General features: G+C 39.7%; 1 protein-coding gene across 2 annotated transcripts; it reads left to right on the top strand.

Annotated features, from left to right (window-relative positions):
• Nucleotides 1-5298: 5298 nt before the first annotated feature.
• On the top strand, nucleotides 5299-23613 carry LHX8 (LIM homeobox 8). Of its 2 annotated transcripts, XM_070939455.1 has the most exons (9): nucleotides 5299-5376; nucleotides 7615-7707; nucleotides 8803-8967; nucleotides 12204-12325; nucleotides 16362-16582; nucleotides 17638-17741; nucleotides 20536-20631; nucleotides 21746-21929; nucleotides 23537-23613. In XM_070939455.1, exons 1-9 carry the CDS (start codon nucleotides 5299-5301, stop codon nucleotides 23611-23613), a joined length of 1140 nt encoding a protein of 379 aa, XP_070795556.1. The 2 variants fall into 2 exon arrangements, with proteins under 2 accessions (XP_070795556.1, XP_070795557.1); XM_070939456.1 differs by lacking the exon at nucleotides 7615-7707.
• Nucleotides 23614-25353: the final 1740 nt, after the last annotated feature.

Here is a 25353-nt window from a genome sequence, read left to right as displayed (position 1 = left end):
TTTCTTTCTTTCTTTCTTTCTTTCTTTCTTTCTTTCTTTCTTTCTTTCTTTCTCTCTTTTTCTTTCTCTCTTTCTCTCTTTCTCTCTTTCTTTCTTTCTCTCTCTTTTTCTTTCTCTCTTTCTCTCTTTCTTTCTCTCTCTCTCTCTCCCTTCCTCTCTCTCTTGCTTTCTTCCTTCTTCTCCTTCTTCCTTTTCCCTTCTTCTTCTTTTTAAAATTGGCTAATTTTTAAAAAATCAGCTGTGAATATCCTCTCCAAATTCTTGTCCAAATGTCTCCACTTAGGATCTGCAAGTTAGACTTTGTTGGGCTACACGGTTGCTTGTAAATCACATTGCATTCGATATGGGGTTGCTCAGAGATCATCGTCTAGGTTGCCGATGTTTAAAAAAACAGTGATCCCAAAGAAGAAAGCATTGGTTTCTATTCATTGGTTTCTGTACCACAATCTTTCCAATCTCCCACTGGACTGTACATCAACCAGCTCAATGGATAACACTGAAAACACTGCAGACAATAAAGTTTGCGCGTTTGCAATCTCCTTTTGGCCCTTTTAGGATCTTAGAATCTTCTTCCAAAAGCAAGCTGGGAGGTTTTTTTGCATCCGGGTGGAGTTCTTTTATTATTTGAAAAGTTGCTTCTCAGATGCGGACACTCTGCCTCTGGGGATATAACTATTTTTTTCCTTTTAGCAGGCGAACAACAGCTGATAAGAAAGGGCATACTGAGGACAGAAGGGAAAAACTCACGGGCGACAAAAGCCGACCCTCTTGAGTCTTTCTTCACTCCATCCTAAACGCCTGCATTTTTTTTTTACAGTGGCTGAAGTGTCTTTACCTTTTTACAAGTCAGCCAGAAACGCGAGAAATTAGAGAACGAAATGTTCCTTCTTTCCAAATAAGTGAACCAAATACTGACCTTCCAAAGGCTCCAGATTAAAACCGAATTAGATTCATTAAACGCCATAGAACTGAATTCAATCTTAGGCAAGCTCTGGAGTTTGTGGATGCGTGCAATATGTCTGTACTCGAAAGTAAGCTTCACGGAGGTTCTCCATCCCGGATAAGGATGGAGTGAAATACAGCCCAGAAGTCTTGAGGATTGATCCACGCATACAAGACACACTCATGGAAACCTCGCGGGCTTCATTCGAAATTATTCCCAATGAAACGTGCTGAAGATTCGGGTGTTTATTAATATTAAGGCGCCCTAAGTAAACTGACTTCTCTGGGCAGTTACAGGGTTAACAGTGCCCCAAGGAGCCCTCCTAGTGGGAGGTGGGAAACAGAAGGGGGGGTGTCTTAAAATGAAATCCCGATCTTTCTTTAAGCAGCTAAATGCAGGTTTCCTGATGCCCAAATGATTTTTCCTCTTGATTCTATCTCACTTCCGATCTCGTCCCCGTCCCCCCCTCACCAATCATTAGCTCTCCTCTCTCAGCAGATTAAAGAAGTCCACGACCTCCCAGGAAAGAGGGCGCTGGTGCTGACATTGCAGAACCCCGCTCTGTAATTGATTGCACCTTTTCGGGTGAAAGCCCCTAACATGCGTTTTGTTTCGTCTGCAAAGAAGATCCGAATCAGTTGAGTACGGGAAAGGAGACACTCTTTTGAGAGAGAGAGAGAGAGAGAGAAAGAGAGAGAAAGAGAGGGGGAGGGAGGGAGGGAGAGAGAGAGGGAGAGGGAGGGAGGGTGGGAGAGAGAACTTCTCTTTTGATCCTTTCTACTATAAAGTTAATGTGCCTCTGATGGATAAAGCGAAGGGATCTCCTAAAGAGGCTACAGGGGAAAAAAAGGTGCAAATTACGAGTTAGGGGAAAGTACATTTTCCCTTCCGACAAATGCGAGCCGTTTCAGCGCGATCCTTCAGGACCAACTGGAGAAGAGAATCTGCTGGAAGCTGTTGGGGGCCCGAGATTTAGGAAAGAGATTTAGGAAAGCGGCTCAGCCGAGCAGGAATGTCCTAGGAGCTAGCCACGGCCACAGGCTTCGATGTGGCAACTCGACCCCGGCTATTAATTCAGGGAGGGGTACGAACGCATAAATCAGATGAACTCTCTTCCTTTACTGCTGTCAAACGCTTCCCGGAGGGGTCCCTCCTCCGGAAGTGGCGCATTGACTTCTCTGGAAGGAAGAGAGGGCTGATGGATCACAACTGAAAAATCACTCTGGGCTGATGCCCGAAAGCGATTTTTTTTGGGGGGGGCGGGAATGGATTCTATCCGACCGCTTCCTCCGATAGAAGGAAGATCAGGGGTCCCCAATAGAAGGGAGGGATAGAAGGAAGATCAGGGGTTCCCAACCTTTTCTATAATCCCGCACCCTTAGAACGCTTCTGATATATTCTCGCACCCCTTACAAAAGGAAATAATTATATGCATATACACTATAATTATGCATATACACACTATAATTTTGAAACTTCTAAATTGAGTTTTTTAGGAGGGGGGAGGGAGATTTCCATTGCCAGTCACGTCAGCCGCCAAGGTGGTCCCCAATACCTTTGTCCAATACGGGACTTTCCCATATTCAAGAGTATTAGCAAGGGTCAAGCACGACGGAAATCGTACAGAGCATCATTTTGGCCTCTGAAAGTCTCTAGGGTCTGGGTTTGGTCTCAAGGGTCTGGATTGTGAGTGTGGGTCAATTTTCCTCTAATATTAGGAAATACTAGACGGTTTGGATTACAACTCCCATCATTCTGGACCATTGCTCACACCAGCTGATGGATAGGAGTTGAAGTCCAAAGCCATTGCTTGCCCAGCAGCTGAAGGCGGTAGCACTCGCTGCAAACGGTAGGCTCAGAAATCGAGTCATAATTTGAGCTGCTTTTGCCCCTAAATCCGGAGAAAGGAGAAGGCCTTTTAGCATCTCGCTCAATCCTCTGCTATCTCGGGAGGCAAACTGGAAAGGATGGGCGAAGTGGTTCCAAGAAGCCCGCTAACGAATTGTAGTTTATTTATAAAAAAAAACCACAAAAGGTATGTTTGGGGGCATATAATGACTGTGACACCCCCTTCCCCGCCGTAAGAAAGACACACATACAGCCGACGGACAGGTTAATCTGAGACAAACAGCTAGAAAGTCATTCGGGCCGGCCGGCTGAGCCCAAATTGAGGGGTCCTTGGTCCTTTCTGAGCTTTCCTTGCAGGCATTTCATTACCCAAACTAAGTAACATCGTTAGTGTTATTTCTTTCGCTGGGTTTAAGAAAGGAAGGAAACCGTTCGCTTTCTCCGCGTTCAATGCTGCGATTCGGCTCTGCGGATTCTTCGGAAGCTGCGAGTTACGCTTCGCTGCACTCCGAGGTGTTTTCCCCTCTCGCGGCCAGTGACCAGCTTCGCTCAGTCCTTGCTCTGCAGCAGTCCGAGCGAGGCGGACTTAAACCTGATAAGGATCCGCGCCGGGTCTCCTCCTGCCAACTTGGGCTTTCTTTGGTCGCTGGAGTTGATGTTGAAAGGCCAGCCTTGAGGTGCCGCCCTTGACCCGCTCGAGAGTCAAAGTTACTTCGCCTTAAAGTCGCCTTTCTAAAATCGTTACGCAGAAATCCCCCTGCCTTAGCTGTCTCCGGCGGAAAGAGCGCCCTTCCCCACGCCAACCCGCGGGTTAATTTGGGTAGGACGCCAGGATGGTCAGCAGCAGAGAATTTAGAGACGATGGGAAGGGCGAGAAAAAGCAAGAATGCCCCAGAACCGAGAGATTTTATCCTCGAAAGAAAATGCTGCGCTTTTAAGTGACCCAAGGAAAACAAATCATTTACAAAGAATCAAGCTAGGGCTCCCCTTTACATAAAGCAAACTTGAAGGAGCCTTATGGTTAGCTTTGCGTGCTGAAGATCACAGCCAACTCTTGAAGGTTTAAATGAAAGAGAGGCAGCCTCACCGAGGTCAGCGTTTGAATAAACACGACCCGGGGTCATACTGCGCGGCGGCAACGCGATACGAGTCTCCGTTAGAGGGACGCAGCGCGATCCGCCCCGATTAAACGAATTTAGTTACTGGTAAGAATTCACCCAAAAGGCGGGCAAGTTAAAAACTTCATTGCAACTTAAATGATCGTTGCTAAACGTTGACGAAAAACAGCGGAGTTACTTGGAAAGAGTTAATCTGGTGGTCCAAATATCAAGTGAGCCAGTTGCTTGCTTGGAAATGGCCCGTTAAACAAGCCACCCTTAGCTATCGCTTGTTACTAACTACAACAGACTAAAGCATAAGCTATGATTTCTTTAGCCTTGGTTCCCGGGGCCGTCGGTTAAAGGCTCACGCCTGGCTCTGGCCCGAAAGGTCAAAGTCACTCACCGCTGGATAGAAACACCCGCCTGACTTTCGCCACTCGAAGCGCCGCCGCCCGTTTTCCCTCCTTTCTTAAGCCCGGCGAGGAAGAAGGGAAGGGAGCGGAGCGCAGAATAGACGGATCAAACGCCGCCGGCGCTGTCTCCGAAAGAGCGGAGGAGTCTGATCGCCCGCCGGGCATCTCGAGGGTCCGGGTCCGAGCGTTTTCGGAGATGCGGACTTGGCCTGCGGGATGGGGGTGGCAAATCGGATGCAGGAGTTTTGCGCCCTCCCGCCTGGAGGTTTGCGCTGATTAACCCGCCTCTGATCTCCCCTGCGGGACTTTGGGGCTCCTCGGATGTTCTCGCGTGTCCCCTTAAGGAGAGAGTTTTTATCCGGGCCCTCTTGTCCAAAGCCCGGCCTGCTCTTGTCCAGCCTCGTCTTCTCGCTCGCCTCTAGAAAGGAGCGTGGAACAACGCAAAGATGCTGAAATATTCGCGCTGTCTTCCTCTCTGGCTTTTGCTTGCGCTCAGCGGCAGATGATCCGCTGGAGGTCCGGGTGGAATGGAGAAAAAAAAGAGGGGGGGGAGGGGACCGTGGTGGGTAATCCAGCGTTAACCTGCTCCTTCCCCTTTATTAAAAAAAAAAAATCCAAACGGCAGAAAAAGGCGCTCCCCAGAGCGACTATTTTGGCTTGGTGGCGATAGCGATCTGGCCGTGGCTGGAAGGCGGGTTTTACGCCAGGAGGTGAGGCTCCAGCAGCCAGCCAAGAGGCGCGCTCCATCTTTGCAGGGTCCACCCCCTTGAAAGCAAAACTTTTTTTTCTGCCAGGGTCTGACCTCAGTGAAGGCGAGCAGAGCGCTTAGGAAGAGGGCTGGCGGGAAACGGCGCGGATCCCAAACCCGGGAAGAGGAGGAGGAAGAGGAGGAGATCGGGAGGCTCGGGCGCTTCTTTTCGGCCCGGTGGACTTCGGAGAGGCTTTTTCCGTGCGGGGGGAGGGGGTCTGCGAGGAGCGCTCCCAGCCCTGGGCCATGTATTGGAAGAGCAGCCAGATGTTTGTGTGTAAACTGGAGAAGGACGTGCCTGCGCTTCGCCTCGCGACGGAGAAGGTGAGCCTGGAGTTTTCTAAAGCAGCTCGCCTTCCTGCTCTGAGCTCTCTATGAACCGAAGCGGATTCGAATTTGCCTTGCCTTTTTTTTCCCCCAGCCCACCTGCAATAGGCCCTTTGCTCCGGAGTAATTTCGTGTCTTTCAGTGAAACCACTTGGGCTGGTTGATCGCGGGGTTAGCAAAAGCTTCTCTCCCTTCCCGGTTCTTTTCCTGCGCTGGGCGACTTTCGTCTGGTGGATGCGTTTTCTTCCTCCGATTCCAAAATATCTGAAAGCAAACTTGGCACGGTCTGACCTGACGCCAAATCAGTGGCCCCAGCTGCAAAGGAGATTCAAGGAGAGGATAAGATACAGTTTTGCCTGTATTTATTTTTTCCCCCTAATCTGACTTTTCAGTTAAATAGGAAACGTTAGTACGAAACATCTGCGGGAGGAAATCTAAATTAATCGAATATTTAGGCTAGAGGACTGGCGCCGCTTCAGCCACTTACTCTGGAGTAGTCCCTTGACTTTAAGCCTTCGTGTGGCTTGAGGATTGTTTCCTGGCTTCGAACTATTTAAGGTAATACGTTCTAACCAGCAGACTATCTTGGTTGTTGTTTTTAAATTTTATTTTATTAACATACATTTCCCGGCAATCAACAAGCCAGAGCCAGAATCCTAAAGTCATTATTTTGTCTTCTATGGGACTAATCCGGGGTAAGTGATATATCGCAGATCGTCTTAATTTTTTTTCCCCATAGTTTTTTTTCTTCATTTAGGATTTGTATCAGCTAATTGAAACTTTCATTTCAACTCGGAGTCAATTGGTTAAAGACACAGCGACTCGCTTTAATTTGGCCAGACTGACGCCAGATCAATTGAACTCCATATTCCATTTCTGGGAAAGAAACGTCAAGCGATCGCGGGGTTGCGGGTTGATGACTGTCCTGCATTCTTCCATCGGGGTCCTCCTGCCCGAAGAGCCAAAGCAGGGAACACGGGGGGGGGGGTGAGATTTGGCTCCGGCCTTTACTCTCTGACACGTGGAGACCCGTTTCCCTTTTTATTTAAAGGGCCTTTTTATTTAAAACAAAAAACAAAACCCTTGAAAGAGTGCCAACTCAGTTCTTAGGTGCCAGGCAAGTTCTAGGAGAGGGACCAAGGCGGGGAAGAACTCGCCCAGGGCCAGTTCGGTCTTCGCCGTGGCAATTTCACCTCGGTGGTCCCAAATATTTTTTTTCTTTCCCAAAATTGCAATTGAACTTTTTTTTTTCTTTGAGAACTGCAGAAGCTTCTTGAATGAGAAGCGAAACGTTTTCAAAGAAAAAAAACCATCCAAGAAAGTCCAGTTAGTTGCCTTGGTGGGCGAAGCACTTTTGGGACAACCGCTACGACCTGGATGATTTGAGAATCTCCGCAAGACAATTTCGCCTTGGTGGGTCTTTCCAGACTGGCGACGGCTAAGCTCGGCTCCCTCAGTCGTCTGCGGCCGAGGCTGCCTGAGCTCTGTCTCTTTAACGGCTCTGGTAGGGTCAGGAAGCAACTCCTCCGAGTGAGGCGACCCTGAGGTAATTGAGACTGATTCGAAGAAGCTGATAAGGGAGAGCGAGGGCTGGGGCGGCTTTGTTCGGCCCCCGAGCGGGGTTGCTGAGGGAGGTCGAAAGAGCCCAGCCGCCTCGCCGTGTCAAGCCTTCTTATGTATGCCCCCTCCCTCCAGTTGACCCAAGGACCAATTGTTCTTAATGACGCCTCAATTAAATTCAGCTGGCTTCTGGTTTCAAGGCTTCTCCTTTTCATGGGACTCTCCATTTTCCCGTCAGTTGTGTGTGTGTGTGTGTGTGTTATAATTTCTCGAGTCGAGTGGTTCCCTCGGCCTATTAACTCCTCCCGGAGAGTTTTAAGTGGCAATTTACAACCTCCGAAGGCCAGAGCTGGAAGTGGTGGTCGACTTCTTAATTGCAGCGACCCGCTCGAGCGCTAAGCAAGCTGAGGCATTTTCATTCAAATCGAGGCCGGCTCTGGCAGCCGGGCCGGCTTTTGGGGAGGCTGCTGCTGCACTTAGCGCTCGAAGGTTTGACGCCGAAGGGGTCGGCGTCGCCCTCTAATTGCCCTTGTTTAACTTTCTTTGGGTGGGAGGCCGACAGCCCCGCTTCCTTCCCTCTCCTCCTCCTCCTCACAGGCACACTGAGGAAACCTCGCCTCAGGGTTCTCGGCGCTCTCGGAGAGGCGCTAAGGCGGTCTGGTCTCTCTTTTGCAGTTCCCGAAGCTCATGGCTGAGGAGAGCGAGCGAGGGGCAGCCGCTGCCGCAGTGACTGGAAGGAGGCGGAAAAGCGTCGGAGACACAGGGCTGGTAAGAGGGACTCGCGCCGTAACCCACTGACGAAACGGAAGAGAGAGAGAGGACTATTTGGGGAGGCGTCCTTGGAACTTGCCAAAGGCCTCGAGTGGGTTGAAACACGTGAAAGGGAGGGGGGATTGTATCGGTTGGCTGGAACTTTCCTGGAGGGACAGCTGGCCCCAGAAGCGCCCTCACAGCGCTTGAACGTGGCAGGCAGGCACGAGGCGGAGGGCTGTGCCAAAAGGTCACTGCCGGCGGCTCCCCGGGTTCCAATTCCCGCCTTGATTTGGCGAGGCAGCTGATTGGGCGAATGCAGGCGCGAGCGACCCCCTTCTTTGCTTTCCAGAGGGAACGGGGGGGGCGGCGGCGGCTCTGAGCCCGAACTTGTGAGGAGGGTCCCCAAAGAAACGAGGTTTCGGGAGTAAGAAGACGCCAAGGGGAGAGAGGGCGGGAAAAGGCGGCCTCGCAAGCCGAGGTGATTGGGAGTTGTAGCACGCGGCGTTGGTTCTCCTCAGCCGGCGGTGCCTCGATTGCCTCAGCCTGTCCTCGGGGCTCGTCACAGCCGCCTGACTTAACCCTAACGGGTTTTTACACGCTTGGAGATTGTCCTTGTTGTTGGCTTGAGATGGAGCGCATTGCCTTAAGGGGTGGTTTAAGATGAGATGAAAGTAGCGGCAAGGGGAAAAAAAAAAAACCCGTCGCCAATCACGTCCCAAAATATACTTTTTTTTTTCCGAGAGGCAACTTGGACTTTCTAGTGGTTTTTTTTTTTTTCTTTGAAGACGTTTCGCTTCTCATCCAAGAAGCTTCTTCGGTTCTTGGATGAGAAGCGAAACGTCTTCAAAGAAAAAACAAAGGCAGTCCAAGTTGCCTCTTTAGGAACTGGGGGGAAAAAACCCCTTTGGGACAAAAAGAATGACCTGGGTGGCTGAGAATCTCCATAGACAATGCCGCCAATCGGGCTTGTGTCGTAGTAGTAGACCTGAGCGGGGAAAGGCTTCGAAAGAGCCTTTGCCCCATTACTCGGATTGAATGGGCTCTGGAGGGGGGCGGGGGAAGGAACAGAGTCTCGCTGTTGACAGACCTGTGCTTGTGTCTCTGTGACAGGTGAGTCCAGAGGTGGTGGCTGATGAGGATTCTTGCTCTTCTTCCACCCCGCTGTCGCCCTCCTCTTCGCCCCGTTCCCTGGCTTCTGGCTCAGGCAGCTGCGGGTCCAGCAAATGCATCTGTAATAGTTGTGGTCTAGAGATTGTGGACAAGTACCTACTGAAGGTGAGCAAACACTGGGTCTGTGAATGAGAAGGATTTAGCAGAGTTGCCAGTTGGCATGGTAGTAATTTTCTGGAAGGGGAGCTGCAGCATAAGCTAAATAAACTTCTCTGTCTGGGAGAAGAAATGGCTTAAGACTGGAACAGAAACAGCCTTTTAGAATATTGCTTATCTTATCTGCAAGAATAGTGGGAATGGGGAGAGCTACCCTTACTTTCTGTAGCTGAATAAAGATTGCAGACTATTGTGACTCTTCCTGGTGGATACATTTGTTGACTTTAAAGACTCTTCAATAGCGTTGTTGCAACCTATGGCAGTTGTTTGTTGTACAGAAGAAAAGATTGTAGAATAAATACAACTTTGGAAAGAAAAAAGTATTGCTGAAATAATTCCCTTTCATTATAATAGATAAGCAGTGGCAAGTTATCACAAAGAGAAGCTTAGTTTTCAAATACTTTGTAATTATAAAATATCTTTGGGATTAATTTGAAAAAATAGCCTGGATGCCATCCCAAATATTTCCAAATCGTGCCTTCTGCTTTCTTTGTTTTAATGGATCACATCAGGTGAGCTTAATTCAGGTTGCTATCAACCAGACTTAATGTTTAAAGGAAATTAAATTCAACTGAATGTACCTCTATGAAACTTGGCAGAATGTCATCTTCTTTGGCCTTTGAGAAATAACATAACACTCTTGAATTAATTTGCATATTTGGTCACTATTAATTCAGGAAAGTTAGGGCAGCGCAGTATTAAAAGGCAAACAATACTTTATGTTAATTTTAATATTTAAACTATGAATGGGTTCAGGGATAATATGCATTAAGATATAGTAAAGATTGTTGATTTTTAATTCACATGTTTGTTGTAAAACAGCATCTTCTCAGCACATTCTATAATTATAGGCACAGTGATTTTAAATATTTGTATATAGTAAATTTAAATGCAATTTATGAATGACTTATGGGTAAATGGGCAAGGATCTAATCTAAACTGCAGCCTGATTTTATTGTTAAAGGACGGTAGTTTTGATTTTATAGTTGACATATTGCTGCACTTGGCAATAGCTTCCTATAAATAATTCAACATTTCAGTCAGGCTAAATAAATATCTTTGTATGTATGTATGTATTTATGAAGTGTCACTTTCCAAGAATCAAATTGCTTTTAATTGTCTGCTGATAAGGACCTAAGGCTAAAACAAGCTATTTTCATATTTTTCTTGCTTTTTAGCTCTATGGAGTTGTTGTTTAGGAGAATATTTCCTCTCAAAACAAAAAAAAAAACCCTGTTTCATTCCCTGCTGGACATCTTAGCCTAAGTCTTCAAACTGGACTTAGAACACCTTGGTATTAAATATTTATCCACAGTAAATGCTACATTTAAAAGCTTGCAAAAGGAACTGAAAAGCAAATAGACTCAGACCACATTGATCATAGCTATGAGTTCTAAAAACGCATATGGACTCATTTTATTGAGATGACATCCAGTGAAATCATCCAATGATGTTAAGCCCGTACTTGTGTCTGTTTTTTCTTTAAAAAACCATTGTCTTCCTAATAACTAATAAACAGTATATTCAGGAATAATTATTGCAGAAGTTTTTGTAATGTTCTCATTTACCCATAGTTATAAAAAACTGAATTTGGGAAATACATGACAGGAGCTGATTTGCTGTAAACAAAAGAACAATTTATTATTGTTTAACTACAAACCAAACTTTCCTAATGTGTTGCATGCAATGCCAAAAGTTTAAAGCCAAAGTTCTGGAAATTATCAAACACATTGATGTTGGGTAAGGCAATTTTTGAAAACTGAAATGCAATTATAAACTTGTAAAAGAGTACTAAATACATGAATGTTATTAACTTTCTCTGGCCCCTATATTTTTTTTATTTCTAAACTGCTAGCGGCATCAAAGAAATCTTAAGGTTTTTTTTTATTTCTTATGGGGTAATTGGTATTATTTAGCTATAAAACATCCAGTCCAGACATTCAGAAAGTTGTATAACTATTATTTTCCAATTCTTAGTGTTGTAACTTTAAACTATTGTTTAAACTATAACATATCACAACATAACATATCAAAAAAAAATATTTGTCTAGTTAACAGTCAATTCTACAACATTAATGCTAATTTTAATTTGTTTTCATATTCAGGCAATATTATTTATTTATATATTGATATTATTTTACCAAACCTGAATGTAGTATGCTGACATTTTAATTTAAGCTCAAAGGCACTTCAGAAATTCAATTCTAAGAAATCATACAGTGTGGGTCGAAAAAATAATTTTTGCTTATTGAAAGTATAGCATTACTGACAAACCATTCACATAACATCTTACTAAGGCCAATTTTATTATCTTTGTCAGTCCAAAGAAAGTAGATTTATCTTATACTTACATCAAACTGTATGTTAATATTCATAAAATGTATAGTTTTGACTGCAAAAATAGCTCTCATTTTCAAAAAAAGATGTCACAGGAGAACTAGAATGCCCCTATTAATCATGTTCTGAACTTCGTGTCATAAATTAAGAATGTCTTAAAAGTAATGATAGAGGAAAAACTCTCTTATATTCTCTTAATACATGGCTAAATGTGCTAAAATTTGGTTCGTTTCAATTATATGAAACATGCTTCCGACCTCTATGGTCTATCATAACTTCCTTATCCAGGATTAGACACTGCAATTCTATACGTGCCTATTCAGATATATGAATTTACTTTTCTACATGAAAAGATACAAAAATTGCATGTCTCTACAGGAACATATTTCAGCATATTGTCTGATGTAGTGGGACAATTCAAGATGTGAGGTATCAATGGTAAATTTCACCAAGTGGCAATTGCCATAGTTGTTACACTTAGTTTGTGAATTAGAGGTTCATGCTGACATAATTTTACATGATACTATTTTGAATTAAGTGTGTCTGTAATCTTATTAGCCACTTAACTCCTACTACAATTATTAAATAATTTAATATTTTATTAAAATTTATTATTATTAAAATAATTTGTACATAATTTGTACATATGTCTATGTTCAAAACTCAACAAGCCAGAAACAGGTCAAGGAACTCATTGTCCTCAACAGAATCACAACGTCAGGAACTCAGCTTTATCTTTTCAAATATGTGCAATATTAGAACCTTTTTTAAAATCATTTTACACTGTTAACTCTTATAAATTACCCAAATAAGTGATGTCAGATTTCAATTTTCTTTTTCCTTCCTAGGTAAATGATATGTGCTGGCATGTACGCTGTCTTTCCTGCAGTGTATGCAGGACCTCTTTAGGAAGGCATACCAGTTGCTATATCAAAGACAAAGACATTTTCTGCAAACTAGATTATTTCAGGTATACTGTGCAACTCAAGTACATTTTATCATTTTGAAACAGCAAATGTAAATCTGTGGACTGTTTTTTTCTGTGTAAAGATGCATGTTCAATTTGCTTTGGATGGAATATTATCTGAAGACACAAAATGTATAGTATAGCTTTACTTTCAGTTTAAAAGATTCTGCTAGGAACAAACTATTTATATAGAGAGGCAAAGTTTACTTTGCATCTTGCTAGATTAATTTAGATTTAGATTTCAGATTTAGTCTAAACATTAATTTAGATTTAGATTTCTTTACACAGTGAGTTTTCTCCCAGACTTTTGGTTTAATCATGTAATGGTAGCAGCAGCCATATTGTAGGGTGCTATTTGACCTGGTAATTTTGTGATGCTGGGTGTAGTAGGATTTTGCATACCCCTATTGGTTGTAGCTAAGTAGGTTTTATCCAGTTTTGGTCAAAATATTACTCAAGAACTGTGGTTTTTATACTGTGAGGAGGAATTTGAAGCTTGAAGAGTACTAGGGAACATAGTACAAGCATGAACAATTCATGCCACTGCTGGCCAACCACTACTCTCATTTGGGCACTAAACTAGAATTGTTTTTGTTTTGTTCAGATAATTGTAAGCTTTTATTTACTGTGGGCTTGTCAAGCCCATTAATATTGATGGCAATGTACAACTATATAATCCTTGGCCACTCTATAAACTTGGTGGAATATGGGGGTTACAGGTAATTATCTTGAATATATTATATTTAAAAGGGAGGTGTAAAAGTACATGCTGAAAAGTAATTGCTAATGTTAAGCAGATTATATTTGCTGTGGGGTTGTTTTTTTTTAGCTAATTACTAAAATTCCAGGTGCTTTTTAAAATCCTTGTATTGTGTACGGTAACTTTAATATTCAATGAACTAGAAATCTGGAATCCTACTTTGTCCTAATGGGAATGATATGTTGGCCCCACTCCCCCTTGCATACCTCAAAATGTGTATGCCAGAATATGTGATCAGAGGCCGGAATATTTGTTTTGCCCTCAGTGTGGTAGTTGATTAGTTTTCTTACTGAAATCAGAATGGATGAAGTGCTTAATGTTACTGGGTCACATATCTGGTCCTGATGAAAACATTATTTTATTTCTCTTTTACCCATTAGATGGAACATAAAAATTGCCCAATAGTATTATTATTTGCTTGGGGTGATACATAATTAGAAAAACACATTTGTCAATAGAAGAGAATATTTGTAGTGCACGGTTGAACTCTAGTGTCCTTCTGTCTGAGCTTGGTTGTCTTCTTCAAGACATTTCATTACCTAACTGGGTAACATTAGCAGTGCTACAAGGGCCACTTGTATATAAATATAGAGCAAAACTCCCTCCCTTCTAGCACTGCTGATGTTACCTAGGTTGGTAATGAAACCTCTACAAGAAAACAAGCTCAGAGAGCACCAAGGACCCTACAAACACAATTATCTTGGATGATTTTTTTTCTATTTGACAGTAGGTTCAAGTTTTCAAAAAAAAGTTTAAAGTTCCTAAGATGTTTTCTGTTCAGTCTTACTGTCTTCTTCCTATCTGCATCTGTTTACCTTCACAAAGTGCAGTTACTTTCTCTAGCACTAAAGTATTTCTAGTTCACTGTCTCCACAATGGGGAAGTAACTATTCCTGCATTCTCTTCAGAGCATTCATACCAACTAAGATACATCACTGAAGTACTTTACTGCTAGAGTAAACTACTGCTATTTGAAAGAGTAAGTGAAAATGTAGCATTTAATTACTAAGGGTTTGGGATTTATGACCGCAGCATAAACCTGCACTTTTCATTTTACATAAAGAAATGAGAAACTCATTTTAATTATACTTGACCAACATTTTTTCATCCAAATATGTAAGTATAGGTGGCCTGCATTATTTATTATAATTATTTGTGAAACCTTAATTTTCAAATCTGAGGTTTGGAAAATTTTAGTAGACTTCTAAAGATGTTTTGGGCATTAACTGCATTGATTTTTGGCAGGTTTAGTGGTGCTGTTGCACACTCTATCATACGTTTCTTAACATTCTCAGTTTATTTTTCTTTCAGTTGATAGCAATAGAATGAGTGAATATTGTCAAAATATTTAAACAAGTGTTTCTATATATGAAATCTCTTATCATTTCACTTAGCAGAAACCATCTATTTGGATTACTGCAAAACACTCTTGTGTGGAGCTGCCCTTGAAAATTGTTCATAAATTATAGGTTATGATGAAATTAAATAGGCTATGGAAAGCATATCATATCTCTTTTTAAAAGCCAAATGATTCTGAGATATTGATCATTTTTAGTATGATCATATATCATATATATGTAGGTCTTTGGTTATTCGGGTCTTCTCCCACGTAAAATTGGAAGTGTCTTGGCGACGTTTCGACGAAGTCTCATTCGTCATCTTCAGGCTGGTGTTCTCGGCTTCGTGCTTCCAGGAGCAAGCCGAGAACACCAGCCTGAAGATGACGAATGAGACTTCGTCGAAACGTCGCCAAGACACTTCCAATTTTACGTGGGAGAAGACCCGAATAACCAAAGACCTACATACAAACACCCGCGAAAACCTGAGAAAACATATATATATATATATATATATATATATATATCTTTTTTTCCTTTTACTCATAATTGAGTCATCCGATTGGGATTAGAATGGAGGTAGATATTGATTTTACTGTGGTCTTCATCCAAACTGGAGGCTCTCTTTCAACAATTTTAATAAAGAGAAAGGTACAATTTTCTATGGAAATAGGGCTCTTGCATTTTCAGCAATGGGCAAAGATGAAATGCCCTACTCTTCCTTTTATTAAGACACAAATATGTGACTTAATATGGCATGATAAAACAGAAGTAACTATTATTCTATTGCTCTTTGATGCCCATGCCATTAATTTCCCATAGATTCCAGTATATAAATATAATGTATTTAATCCAGTGGTGAAATACAATCTTTTTTTACTACTGGTTCTGTGGCCGTGGCTTGGTGGGCATGGTGTGGCTTGGTGGGCGTGGCAGGGAAGGATACTGCAAAATCTCCATTCCCATCCCATTACAGGGGAAGGATACTGCAAAATCCCCATTCACTCCCCACTCCTGGCAGAAGGATATTGCAAAATCTCCATTCCCACCCTACTCTGGGGCCAGGCAGAGGTGGCATTTGCTGGTTCTCTGAACTACTCAAAATTTCCACTGCCGGTTCTCCGAGCTACTCAAAATTTCCGCTACCGGTTCTCCAGAACCTGTCAGAATCTGCTGGATTTCACCCCTGATTTAATCTATATCCAGTATTGTGTGCCTGAAGAGCATTTCTGATGGTATACTCCATAATCTGAAATCAAGAAAGAATCTACTGTTTGCCTAAATCTTGACCAAATTTGCAAAGCATTTACTGGGGTTGGATGGTTAATTTTGGTTTTCACTGCTAGTGCTGAGTTCTAATATCTTACTTCCATCATTTAGTTGCTATTACAATTAAACCATTTTGTTTGGATTTTTAACAGTCCATTATTTTTGTTTTAAATATTGTGTGTACTCTCCCCCTGCTTTTAAATGATCATTTGAATACAAAATAGCATATTTGTTCAAAATAGCATGTCTCTTGACATTTGGGCTTTTAAAAAAACATGGAATTCAAAAGATTAAGGATTCTAGCTGACTGATGATACATTTCACAAAGAAACACAGTTGAAAAGGATTAGCAATTTCAACTACATCAAGGTAAAATCCAGTATAACCTCATGTATATAATATAACATTGGGATTCCTGAATAACCCCGTTAGGTATTATGCTTAGGTATCTCCCTTATGGTTTTCTTCAGAAGCCCTGGAAGGCATAAAGGAATGACTTGTCAACAATACAAAAGCAATTTTTCTGTTGGTTCATAAAATGCAATGGAAATTAAACAATCCAAATTTGGGCTTTTATGAGGCCAATAGCATTTGATGTAAATTTCAGGCAAAATAATGTTACAGAATCAGGTTCGTGACTTTTGTTTCATTCGTTCTTCCTCTTCTTCTGTAGACGGTACGGAACACGCTGTTCTCGCTGTGGTAGGCACATCCATTCTACTGACTGGGTTCGAAGAGCCAAGGGAAACGTGTATCATCTGGCCTGCTTTGCCTGTTTCTCCTGCAAAAGGCAGCTCTCTACAGGAGAGGAGTTTGCTTTGGTTGAAGAGAAAGTCCTCTGTAGGGTGCATTATGATTGCATGTTGGACAACTTGAAAAGAGAAGTTGAAAACGGTAAGTTTCCTTTTGTCCTAGGAAAGGCCTTTTCGGTTCTGGTCCCCAGAACAGAATTCATTCTTCTGGAGATGCAGATAGTTCCTTCTCCTCCAGCATTTTACAAACCAGTTTTCCACTGTCCTTTTACTGTTAATTAATTGGTGTGGGTATCCACGTAGGATAACTCATAAAGCTTCTGTGTTCTTCCTTACGTCTATACTTTAAGATTCACATGCCATCCTGAATCTTAAAGTCAATTTTTGAATGCATTTTGAAAATCAATTTCTAGCTGGATAAGTTAATGTGTCATTGATAGTGTGAATACAGCATTAAGAGAAGTTGACTTTCAGTAGCTTTTAACCTGTCTGGAGAATTTTAATCATGATCAGGAATATGGCTGCGGTGAAAATTATCCTAAAACACTAGTTGTCAGAATACAGATTACCTGTATTTTTTATTTGTATTAAGCATTTTGGTGATAATATTCTGAGTGGTAAAAGGTGTTTTTAAAAAAAGACTTCACTAAAAATGTTAAAACAAGGCATAATAGGTTGTTTGGCATAATTAGATTTCAAAACATATTAACATTGACTGCCTTTTTAAGGAAACATATGCTCACTTCATTTCAATGTTTTCAATTGGGTAGATTTGGTTGTCAAAATTTAGCCAATGAGAAAAGTTGTGTCTATGAAACTAGATAGTAGTTATCTATATGAACATTGCTTTTATTGGATTATTTACCTCTGCTAATTGCAAAATAAAACTAATTTTTACCTGCATGTTGTAATCTGTCTGGTAGCTCGTGAATTTATTTTTAGACATAGACTAGGTTTTTAATACAGATGTTACTCTGAAAAACAGCTTTAAATTATTTCGTTATTCTGAATAATTATGAAATATGTAAAATGTATATAAATATTCAAATTCCAGACTATCTGTTTCAAAATAGTAAATAATGGATATTTTCATAGTTTAAGTATATTCTGAATACTAGAAGTTGATTATAAAGGAATATCTGTAAATAATAACTAACATCAGTGCTACAATTGGACTTCTTCTCTCTTTAATTTCAGGGAATGGTATTAGTGTAGAAGGTGCATTATTAACAGAGCAAGATGTTAATCATCCCAAACCAGCAAAAAGAGCTCGAACCAGTTTCACAGCAGATCAGCTGCAGGTAGAACCATTGAATCGTAGATTGCTATAATCAGAGCTATGGTGGGGAGCTGAGCATAGCCATGATGAAGAAGCATAACAATTGTACACGGTGCATAATTTTAAAAATTCTGTATAAATTAGTTGTTTATAAAGAAATTATACGCTCAATGGTATATGATTTCTCTTAATACTAAGGCACAGCATGTTCCTGGAATAAATTTGTAAGCTTTCGCTGTTTCGTATGAATTAGTTACTCTTCAAGCTTTTCAATTTCCCTCAAGGCAGTTAGTAATTCTGCAAAGTGGAAGCATAAATGCTGATCTATTTTGACTAGTTGATGAATTTCATTAAATCAGACATTTGCAGGACTCCCATAATCGCAATAGGAGGTTAAATAGTTTCAGTTCTATGTAACATGAAGAAAGATACTAGGAACTGTGCAAGCGACAGATTTCCAAGGAACATACGCTTTTTCATATTTTTGATGCCATGTAAATGCAATAGCATGTGACAATCAAAAAACTGTTGTTCTTCACTCCAAGCAGAGTGTCATAGTTAAATGATGGGATTAATTTAGTATTGGCTGCTTAATTGTGTTCATAATATTGTAAACAAGTTGATATCTTTGTACTGTAGAATAGGTTACTCTATACAAGCCACAATTGCTGCAAAATAAGTGCAAAGGAAAATGTCTATGAACCAAATTTCTTCCTGTATTCAATTACTGCATTATTGCGTTATTTTGTTGTAAATAAACTGGAGACTTAATACATTTTAGCGTTCTTCTTAACTGCTTATTTAATTCTCTATTGCATTGGCCACCATAATGCTGTCATCCTTTTAGGAGTTTTCTTTAATTGTTGGTTTGCAATTAAAATAATAAAATTTGTTTTAATTGTTTTAGTCTTAAGTGTTAGTGTTTCAGATATTAATTCTGATCTTGTAAATATACATACAGGTAGGATATTTACTTAACATTTAAATTAAATGTTTTTATTTTGATTAAAATTTAAACCCCACCTCTTTAAATAAGATGTGCACTGAAAATGGTTTACCATATATTTAGAACAAGATAAACTGCTGTCAAAATAACAAATATAAAATAAAAAAACACAAAATAACAATAACCAAGAATAAAGGAAGTGAAGAGACAAAAAAGGAGAATCTTAACTGAAAATTCTACAATTGGCAGAATTATTTCCAGTACATTATGTTTACTTTTCTTATGTGAAATTATATATTTTAGGATCTTATTTAGGGAACGTAAGAAAGCTGACATACTAGTACAGGTAGTCCTCCACTTACAACACTTCATTTAGTGACTGCTCGAAGTTACAATGGTACTGGAAAAAGTGACTTACGACCATTTTTCACAGTTACGACCTTTGCAGCATCCCCATGGTCAGGTGATCAAAATTCAGACACTTGGTTCATATTTATGAGCGTTGCTGTTTCCCAGGGTCATGTGATCCCCTTTTGCAATTTTCTGACAAGCAAAGCCAATTGGGAAGCCAGATTCACTTAACACCCGTGTTACTAACTTAACAACTGCCATGATTTACTTAACAAATGTGGCAAGAAAAGTCATAAAATGGGGGCAAAACTCACTTAACAAAATTCTCCTGTAGCAACATAAATTCTGGGCTGAATTGTGGTCATAAGTCAAGGACTACCTCTAGTTCAGAAATCCTAGTGTATATCAGTTTGGGGAAAATCCAATCTATTATATCATATACATTTTAGACTATTTAGATGACTATCCCAGGCAACACTGTAGGGCAAAATTTTAGCAAGAGCTCTGGGTTGTGATCTATTTACAGTTTACAGGTGGTCCTCGATTTACAATCACTTCTTTAGTGATTGTTCAAAGTTAAATGGCACTATAAAAAGTGACTTATGAGCATTTTCCAGACTGTTGTGGCATCCTTGTGGTCACATGATCAAAATTCAGATGCTTGGCAGCTGGCATTTAATTTATGATGGTTGCAGTGTCCCAACTCATTGTGATCATTTTTTGCAACCTTCTGACAAGCAAAGTCAATGGGGAAGCTGGATTCACTTAACAACTGTGTTACTAACTTAACAACTGCAGTGATTCACTTAACAACTTTGGCAAGAAAGGTCGTAAAATGGGGCAAAATTCACTTAACAAATGTCTCGCTTAGCAAAAGAAATTCTGGGCTCAATTGTGGTCGTAAGTCGAGGACTACCTGTAATCAACTTTACCACCTGTCTTGTACATGCTACTGGCAAGCTAAAACAGTATAAGAATTCCTGAGCTAACTATGAACAAAGAAATTAGGGAAGGGAAAATTTGGTATGTTTTGTGAAACAAATATGTGATTCTCATATTTTGACCTGATAAAATGCAAATTGAAAGTAACATTTCATAAGATGAATGTGTTACATAGACATGATTAAAAGGCCTGATGATAAATTCCTTTTGTATGTATTTCAATAATAAATTAGGGTTAGGATTAGGGTTAATTTTGCTTTGATTTTTTTGAATTTTTTAAGAATTCAGGTCAACTCTGCTCTAGTCCCTTGCTATGATTATAAGCCTTTAGTAAATCCATGCACTTTCACAGGCCTCCATGATAACAATAGAACTTTATTTGACCATTTGTAGTAAGTTTTTAAGTCACTGGGGCTATGAGTAGGTATTAAGCCATATTACAATTATTTTGCAAGCTCTATTCCTCAATAGTACTTTTTGCTTCAAAAGTACTATTGAGGCTACAGCATGACTGTTTCTTGATTATTTGTGCAGTTTTTGTCAGTTTGTCATAAAACATGCTAATTTTTTTTTACAGGTAATGCAAGCACAGTTTGCTCAGGATAACAATCCAGATGCACAAACACTGCAAAAACTGGCAGAAAGAACAGGCTTGAGCAGGCGTGTGATACAAGTAACTATACTGCATATTTCACAAGTGTTGTGACCAAAGTTATAAAGTTAAAAAAGCCCAGTATATTTTTAGTTAAAATAATTTTTAATAGCTTATAATATTTCAGAAACTTATTTTTCCAAGAGAAAAATATACAGTTAATGTTTCCTATTAAATATTTCCACATGGCTGAAGCAATATGATTTATAGTTATCAGCAATGCAAGTCATAGTTATAATGATTGTGTATGTAATCTTCTATAGAGCTTCTATAGGGTATGTATATTATTTATTTTTATTTATTTATTTTATTAAATTTTTATACCGCCCTTCTGCTGGACTCAGAGCGGTGAACAGCCAAGAATAAAAACATCACATACAAAATTTAATTTTTTTTAAAGAATTAAACAAATTTTGGCCCAATAAATTTAAAACACCCCAACTAAAATCAATTTACAGTTAAAAATATCTAAAAATATCTAAGGGGGGGGATTATGCCAGCCCAGCTTGATGAAATAAAAAAGTTTTAAGGGCACGGCGAAAAGCACGGAGATCTGGTACCCTACGTATCTCTGGGGGCAGGTTGTTCCAGAGGGCAAGTGCTGCCACATAGAAGGCCCTCCCCCTGAGGGTCACCAGCCGACATTGTCTGGCCGACAGCACCCTGAAGAGTCCCTCTCTGTAGAAGCGTACTGGCCGGTGGGAGGCTATCGGTGGCAGAAGGTGGTCCCATAAGTACCCAGGCCCTAAGCCATGAAGCACTTTAAAGGTGGTAACCAACACCTTGAAGCGCACCCGGAAGACCACCGGAAGCCAATGCAGCTCACGCAGGAGGGGTGTCACATGGGAGCGCCCCATCGTTCCCATAATCCCCCACGCAGCCGCATTCTGCACCAGTTGGAGCCTCCGGGTGCTCCTCAAGGGGAGCCCCATGTAGAGAGCATTACAGTAGTCATTACAGTATATATGACTAGAGAGAAAAAATATGAGATTTTATCAACTGGATTCTATCTGGAATTAATGACACGATGCAAAAAAACACAACTAATAACTGTGTTTTTAATTCATCTGTTTAGCATGAAAATAAAAGTCTTAACAACTAACCAAATTCTTGGGTTTTTTTGTTTCATTTCCAGGTATGGTTTCAAAATTGTAGAGCACGCCATAAGAAACACGTTAGCCCCAACCACTCATCCACTGCTCCTGTTTCAACAGTCCAAACTTCTAGGCTTTCACCACCAATGTTAGAAGAAATGGCATATTCAGCATATGTGCCACAAGATGGGACAATGTTAACAGCTCTCCATAGTTACATGGATGGTAGGTACAGTGGCTTGCTATAACTACTCTGTGGACTTGAGAAGATTGGGTGAAATGAATCCTTTAGCTCAGGGTTGGGCACCATGCAACCCATAGGCTGCCAATTCTGCCTTTATTTTGTGTCCAATATCATATTTGTAAGAAACCCTAGCTTTTCCAGGAAGTTGTTTAAAAAAAATTAAAAACTCCATGACCTACTGTTGCAGAGAGACATTTGAGATGAGAGTAGCAATGTCTGCTATCGGCTCAGAAGGGAAACGGGAGCTTTACATATAATATTTCTCCTCAGAATAAATGCTTTAAAGTGTGCTACTAATTTATTATTTCACTTTGTTAAAGGAGCTGATTCTGAGGCTTCTTGCATTTGTTGAAATCGCATGGAAAGAATGGAATTATGTGTAATTAATATGGTTCTATCCATTTGCAATATATAATTACAGGCATAAGTTCAGTGTAAAGAACTATTCTCCCCACCCACTAGTGGAATTCTAAATCCTAGACTTAAAATATGATAGCATCATTTCCTACATACCTTCTTGAATTTTTCATATTACTTTTCCAAAGATTCCTTTCAGGTTTGCAGTATACAATGTTTGCCCTTATTCTTATAGTTATCTATCAATATGGGGGATACAAGAATTCTTCAAAGAAAAGCGAGATAATTCGCAGGCAAGATTATTTTTTTTAAAATAATAGTTGGATGATTAATAATGAGGTTGCTCTCCCCATGACCTTTCACAGACCTTCATGATAACAGTAGAACTTTATTTGACCATTTCTAGTAGGTTTTTAGGTCACGGGGGCTATGAGTAGGTATTAAGCCATATTACAATTATTTTGCAAGCTCTATTCCCAAAGTGTATTTGGGATTATATTCAACTCTAGCTCTGGATTTGTCCATAGCTGGAACTCTTTTTTCTTCTTCAATACAATGAGATTGGGATTTTCTTCTCCAGTATATCCTTTTGTGAATTAAGGAAATAATGAAATGTTTAAGCACCACATTCCACCTATCACACCATTTGAATATCACATTTTTAAGGAGTAAAGGAATATAGTCCAACCCCTTCCCCAAATGTTAAAAGGTATTATTTACATAGCACTTAAAACACAGACATACACTCCATAATCAAATTGTTCATGTAGATGAAAGAAATATATATATTAAGGTACATTGACCTTATTCTAGGCATATTTTGATACCCACTGTTGATTAAAAAGAACACCTAGCTCTAACAAAAGCTGTGGCTTCTCCTTTTAGCTGAAATAGCTATCATCATTTAAAGTACTCTATATATTTATGATGAAAAGTTTCTTAGTTGTAGATGTGCTCAGCAAGACATTAAACGAAGTTGCAATAAAATTCCTTCCCTGCAACTTGCAGAACTACAGATATAAACACAGTTCATTTGGGAGAAGCAGGCATCACCAAGGGTATGAACATCTGGAAGGCACTGTCTTTCTAGACATGGACTTTTTCACAAGCTGTGAAATGGGTACAGCTTGTTAGTATCCCAGCCATATCAATACAATTGGGTTTTTTTTATTCACAAGTAATATTTTTGTACTTCCAGCCAGGCTGATCAAAAATCTTTCTATTTTTGTAGCTCATTCACCTTCTGCTCTTGGACTCCAGTCTTTGCTAACCCATTCACTGACACAACTGCCAATAAATCACAGCTGATTTATTTATTTCAGGGACATGAGATTAAGGAGATACATTCTGAGTCACCTATTGTACTCTGTCATTGAAAATCAATTTAATCTTAAATAGCATCCAAAGTGTTTTGAAGACCATTTAGTTGCCCAAGTATGTAAGTATAGATGGCTTGCAGGACACTTTTATGGCTTTCTCCATAAATACTGTATGTTTACAAACTTTATTGAAGAGAAACATCTTTTTTTTTGTATTGTCTGGAAGTAGTCCATTCTAGCTATGTGTTTGTTAATTTATTTATCATCAAAAGAGCACTTTGCCTAAAAGACAGGACTGACAATTGTGCAAAATGTTTACAATTCTTTGTGAAATTATAGTTCATCATTAGTTTGTATCTGTAAGTTATTGTTATTAAAGTATTACTTGTATTTGAGTTACATGCAGCCTATACTTCAAAGCTTATGTCCACAAATTGGCAAAATTTCAATTGCCAGCATTCTCCAATTGACCTAAATAAAGCCTTCTGTTGTAGCATGCCAAACAAATATGGCAATGTGTTAATGGTATAATTGTGGTTTTTTTTAAAATAAAAAACAGCATGATTTTACTAGTTGTAAAGATATAAGCAGAAAGCAGACTCTGTAACTGTTGAATCTGGAAATCTCTAAATTAGAGGATAATGACAACTTGATGTGAAATAATTTAAATGTAGATAGACATTGAACATTAATGATGCACATTACAAAAAGAAAATGCACTATTAAGCTATTTTACACTTTCCTATTTTTCTGGTTTGGCTTTCTCCAGGATATATTCTATCTACCAGAGTTTCTGAGTTATGTACCATAGTTACTGTATATGTATATGTATTTATATTTATATTTATAATATTTTTAATACTCCAAGGCAATCCTTAAATATCCCAAAGTTTTTTAATCAGTGGCCTAGTAGTAGTGAACACAAAAGTTTTAACCAATACATCTATTCCACCTGAATTCAGCTTCAGGTATACATATAGACATCCATATCTCTTGCAGTTATTTTGGTAAATATATTTATAAATTAAATGCAGTGATCTCTAGGACTCTGCATTCAGAGGGAAAATATGCTTTGAAGCATGCATATTCTATTTTTTGGCTTTCAAGGAGTTACGTCTATCTAATTATCATTAATCATAATTTTTGTCATGTAACATCTGTCATTCTTGGGGTACTGTTATTTCTAAGGCTTTCTTGAGAACCCTGTAAATTACAATGTTCAGAAAATTTAGCTCAAACTCCATACTCAACATACAATTGCAACTAAGCAATGGCTTTATTGCAATCAAGATCTTTGATTGCTGATCATGATTCTCTAGATTCAATTCCTATGCAAATAACAGCACCAATATCAAACCAAGTAATACATCCAGATATTTAAAATAATATTTTATGTGAAACCTGATTAAATTTATTGATTTTTATCATCAACAATGCTGATCCTGAGTTTTTAAATACAAATGATGGTACTGGTTGCCTCTCTACTCCCTAAAAGGAGTTGTTATAATTAATATAGGATGTATCTCTATGATACATATATATTTCCATATTTATTAACTGAGCAACAGTTGCATGACAGCTTCGAGGACCCAGCATATGCAGGAAACCAAACATTGGAAATATCAAGAGTTTTTACTTACTTTTTTACACAAATTCAAATGATTTAATGTGGAAAGCATGTCTTTCAAAATACAATATATTTAACAATTTTGTAAGAAAAATGGATTTA

This window comes from Pituophis catenifer, unplaced genomic scaffold, assembly GCF_029215685.1.
Source record: "Pituophis catenifer annectens isolate HBS135680 unplaced genomic scaffold, rPitCat1.0.hap2 SCAF_3, whole genome shotgun sequence".
In the NCBI taxonomy this organism is placed as follows: domain Eukaryota; kingdom Metazoa; phylum Chordata; class Lepidosauria; order Squamata; family Colubridae; genus Pituophis; species Pituophis catenifer.
This window is presented reverse-complemented; position numbering and strand designations above follow the sequence as displayed.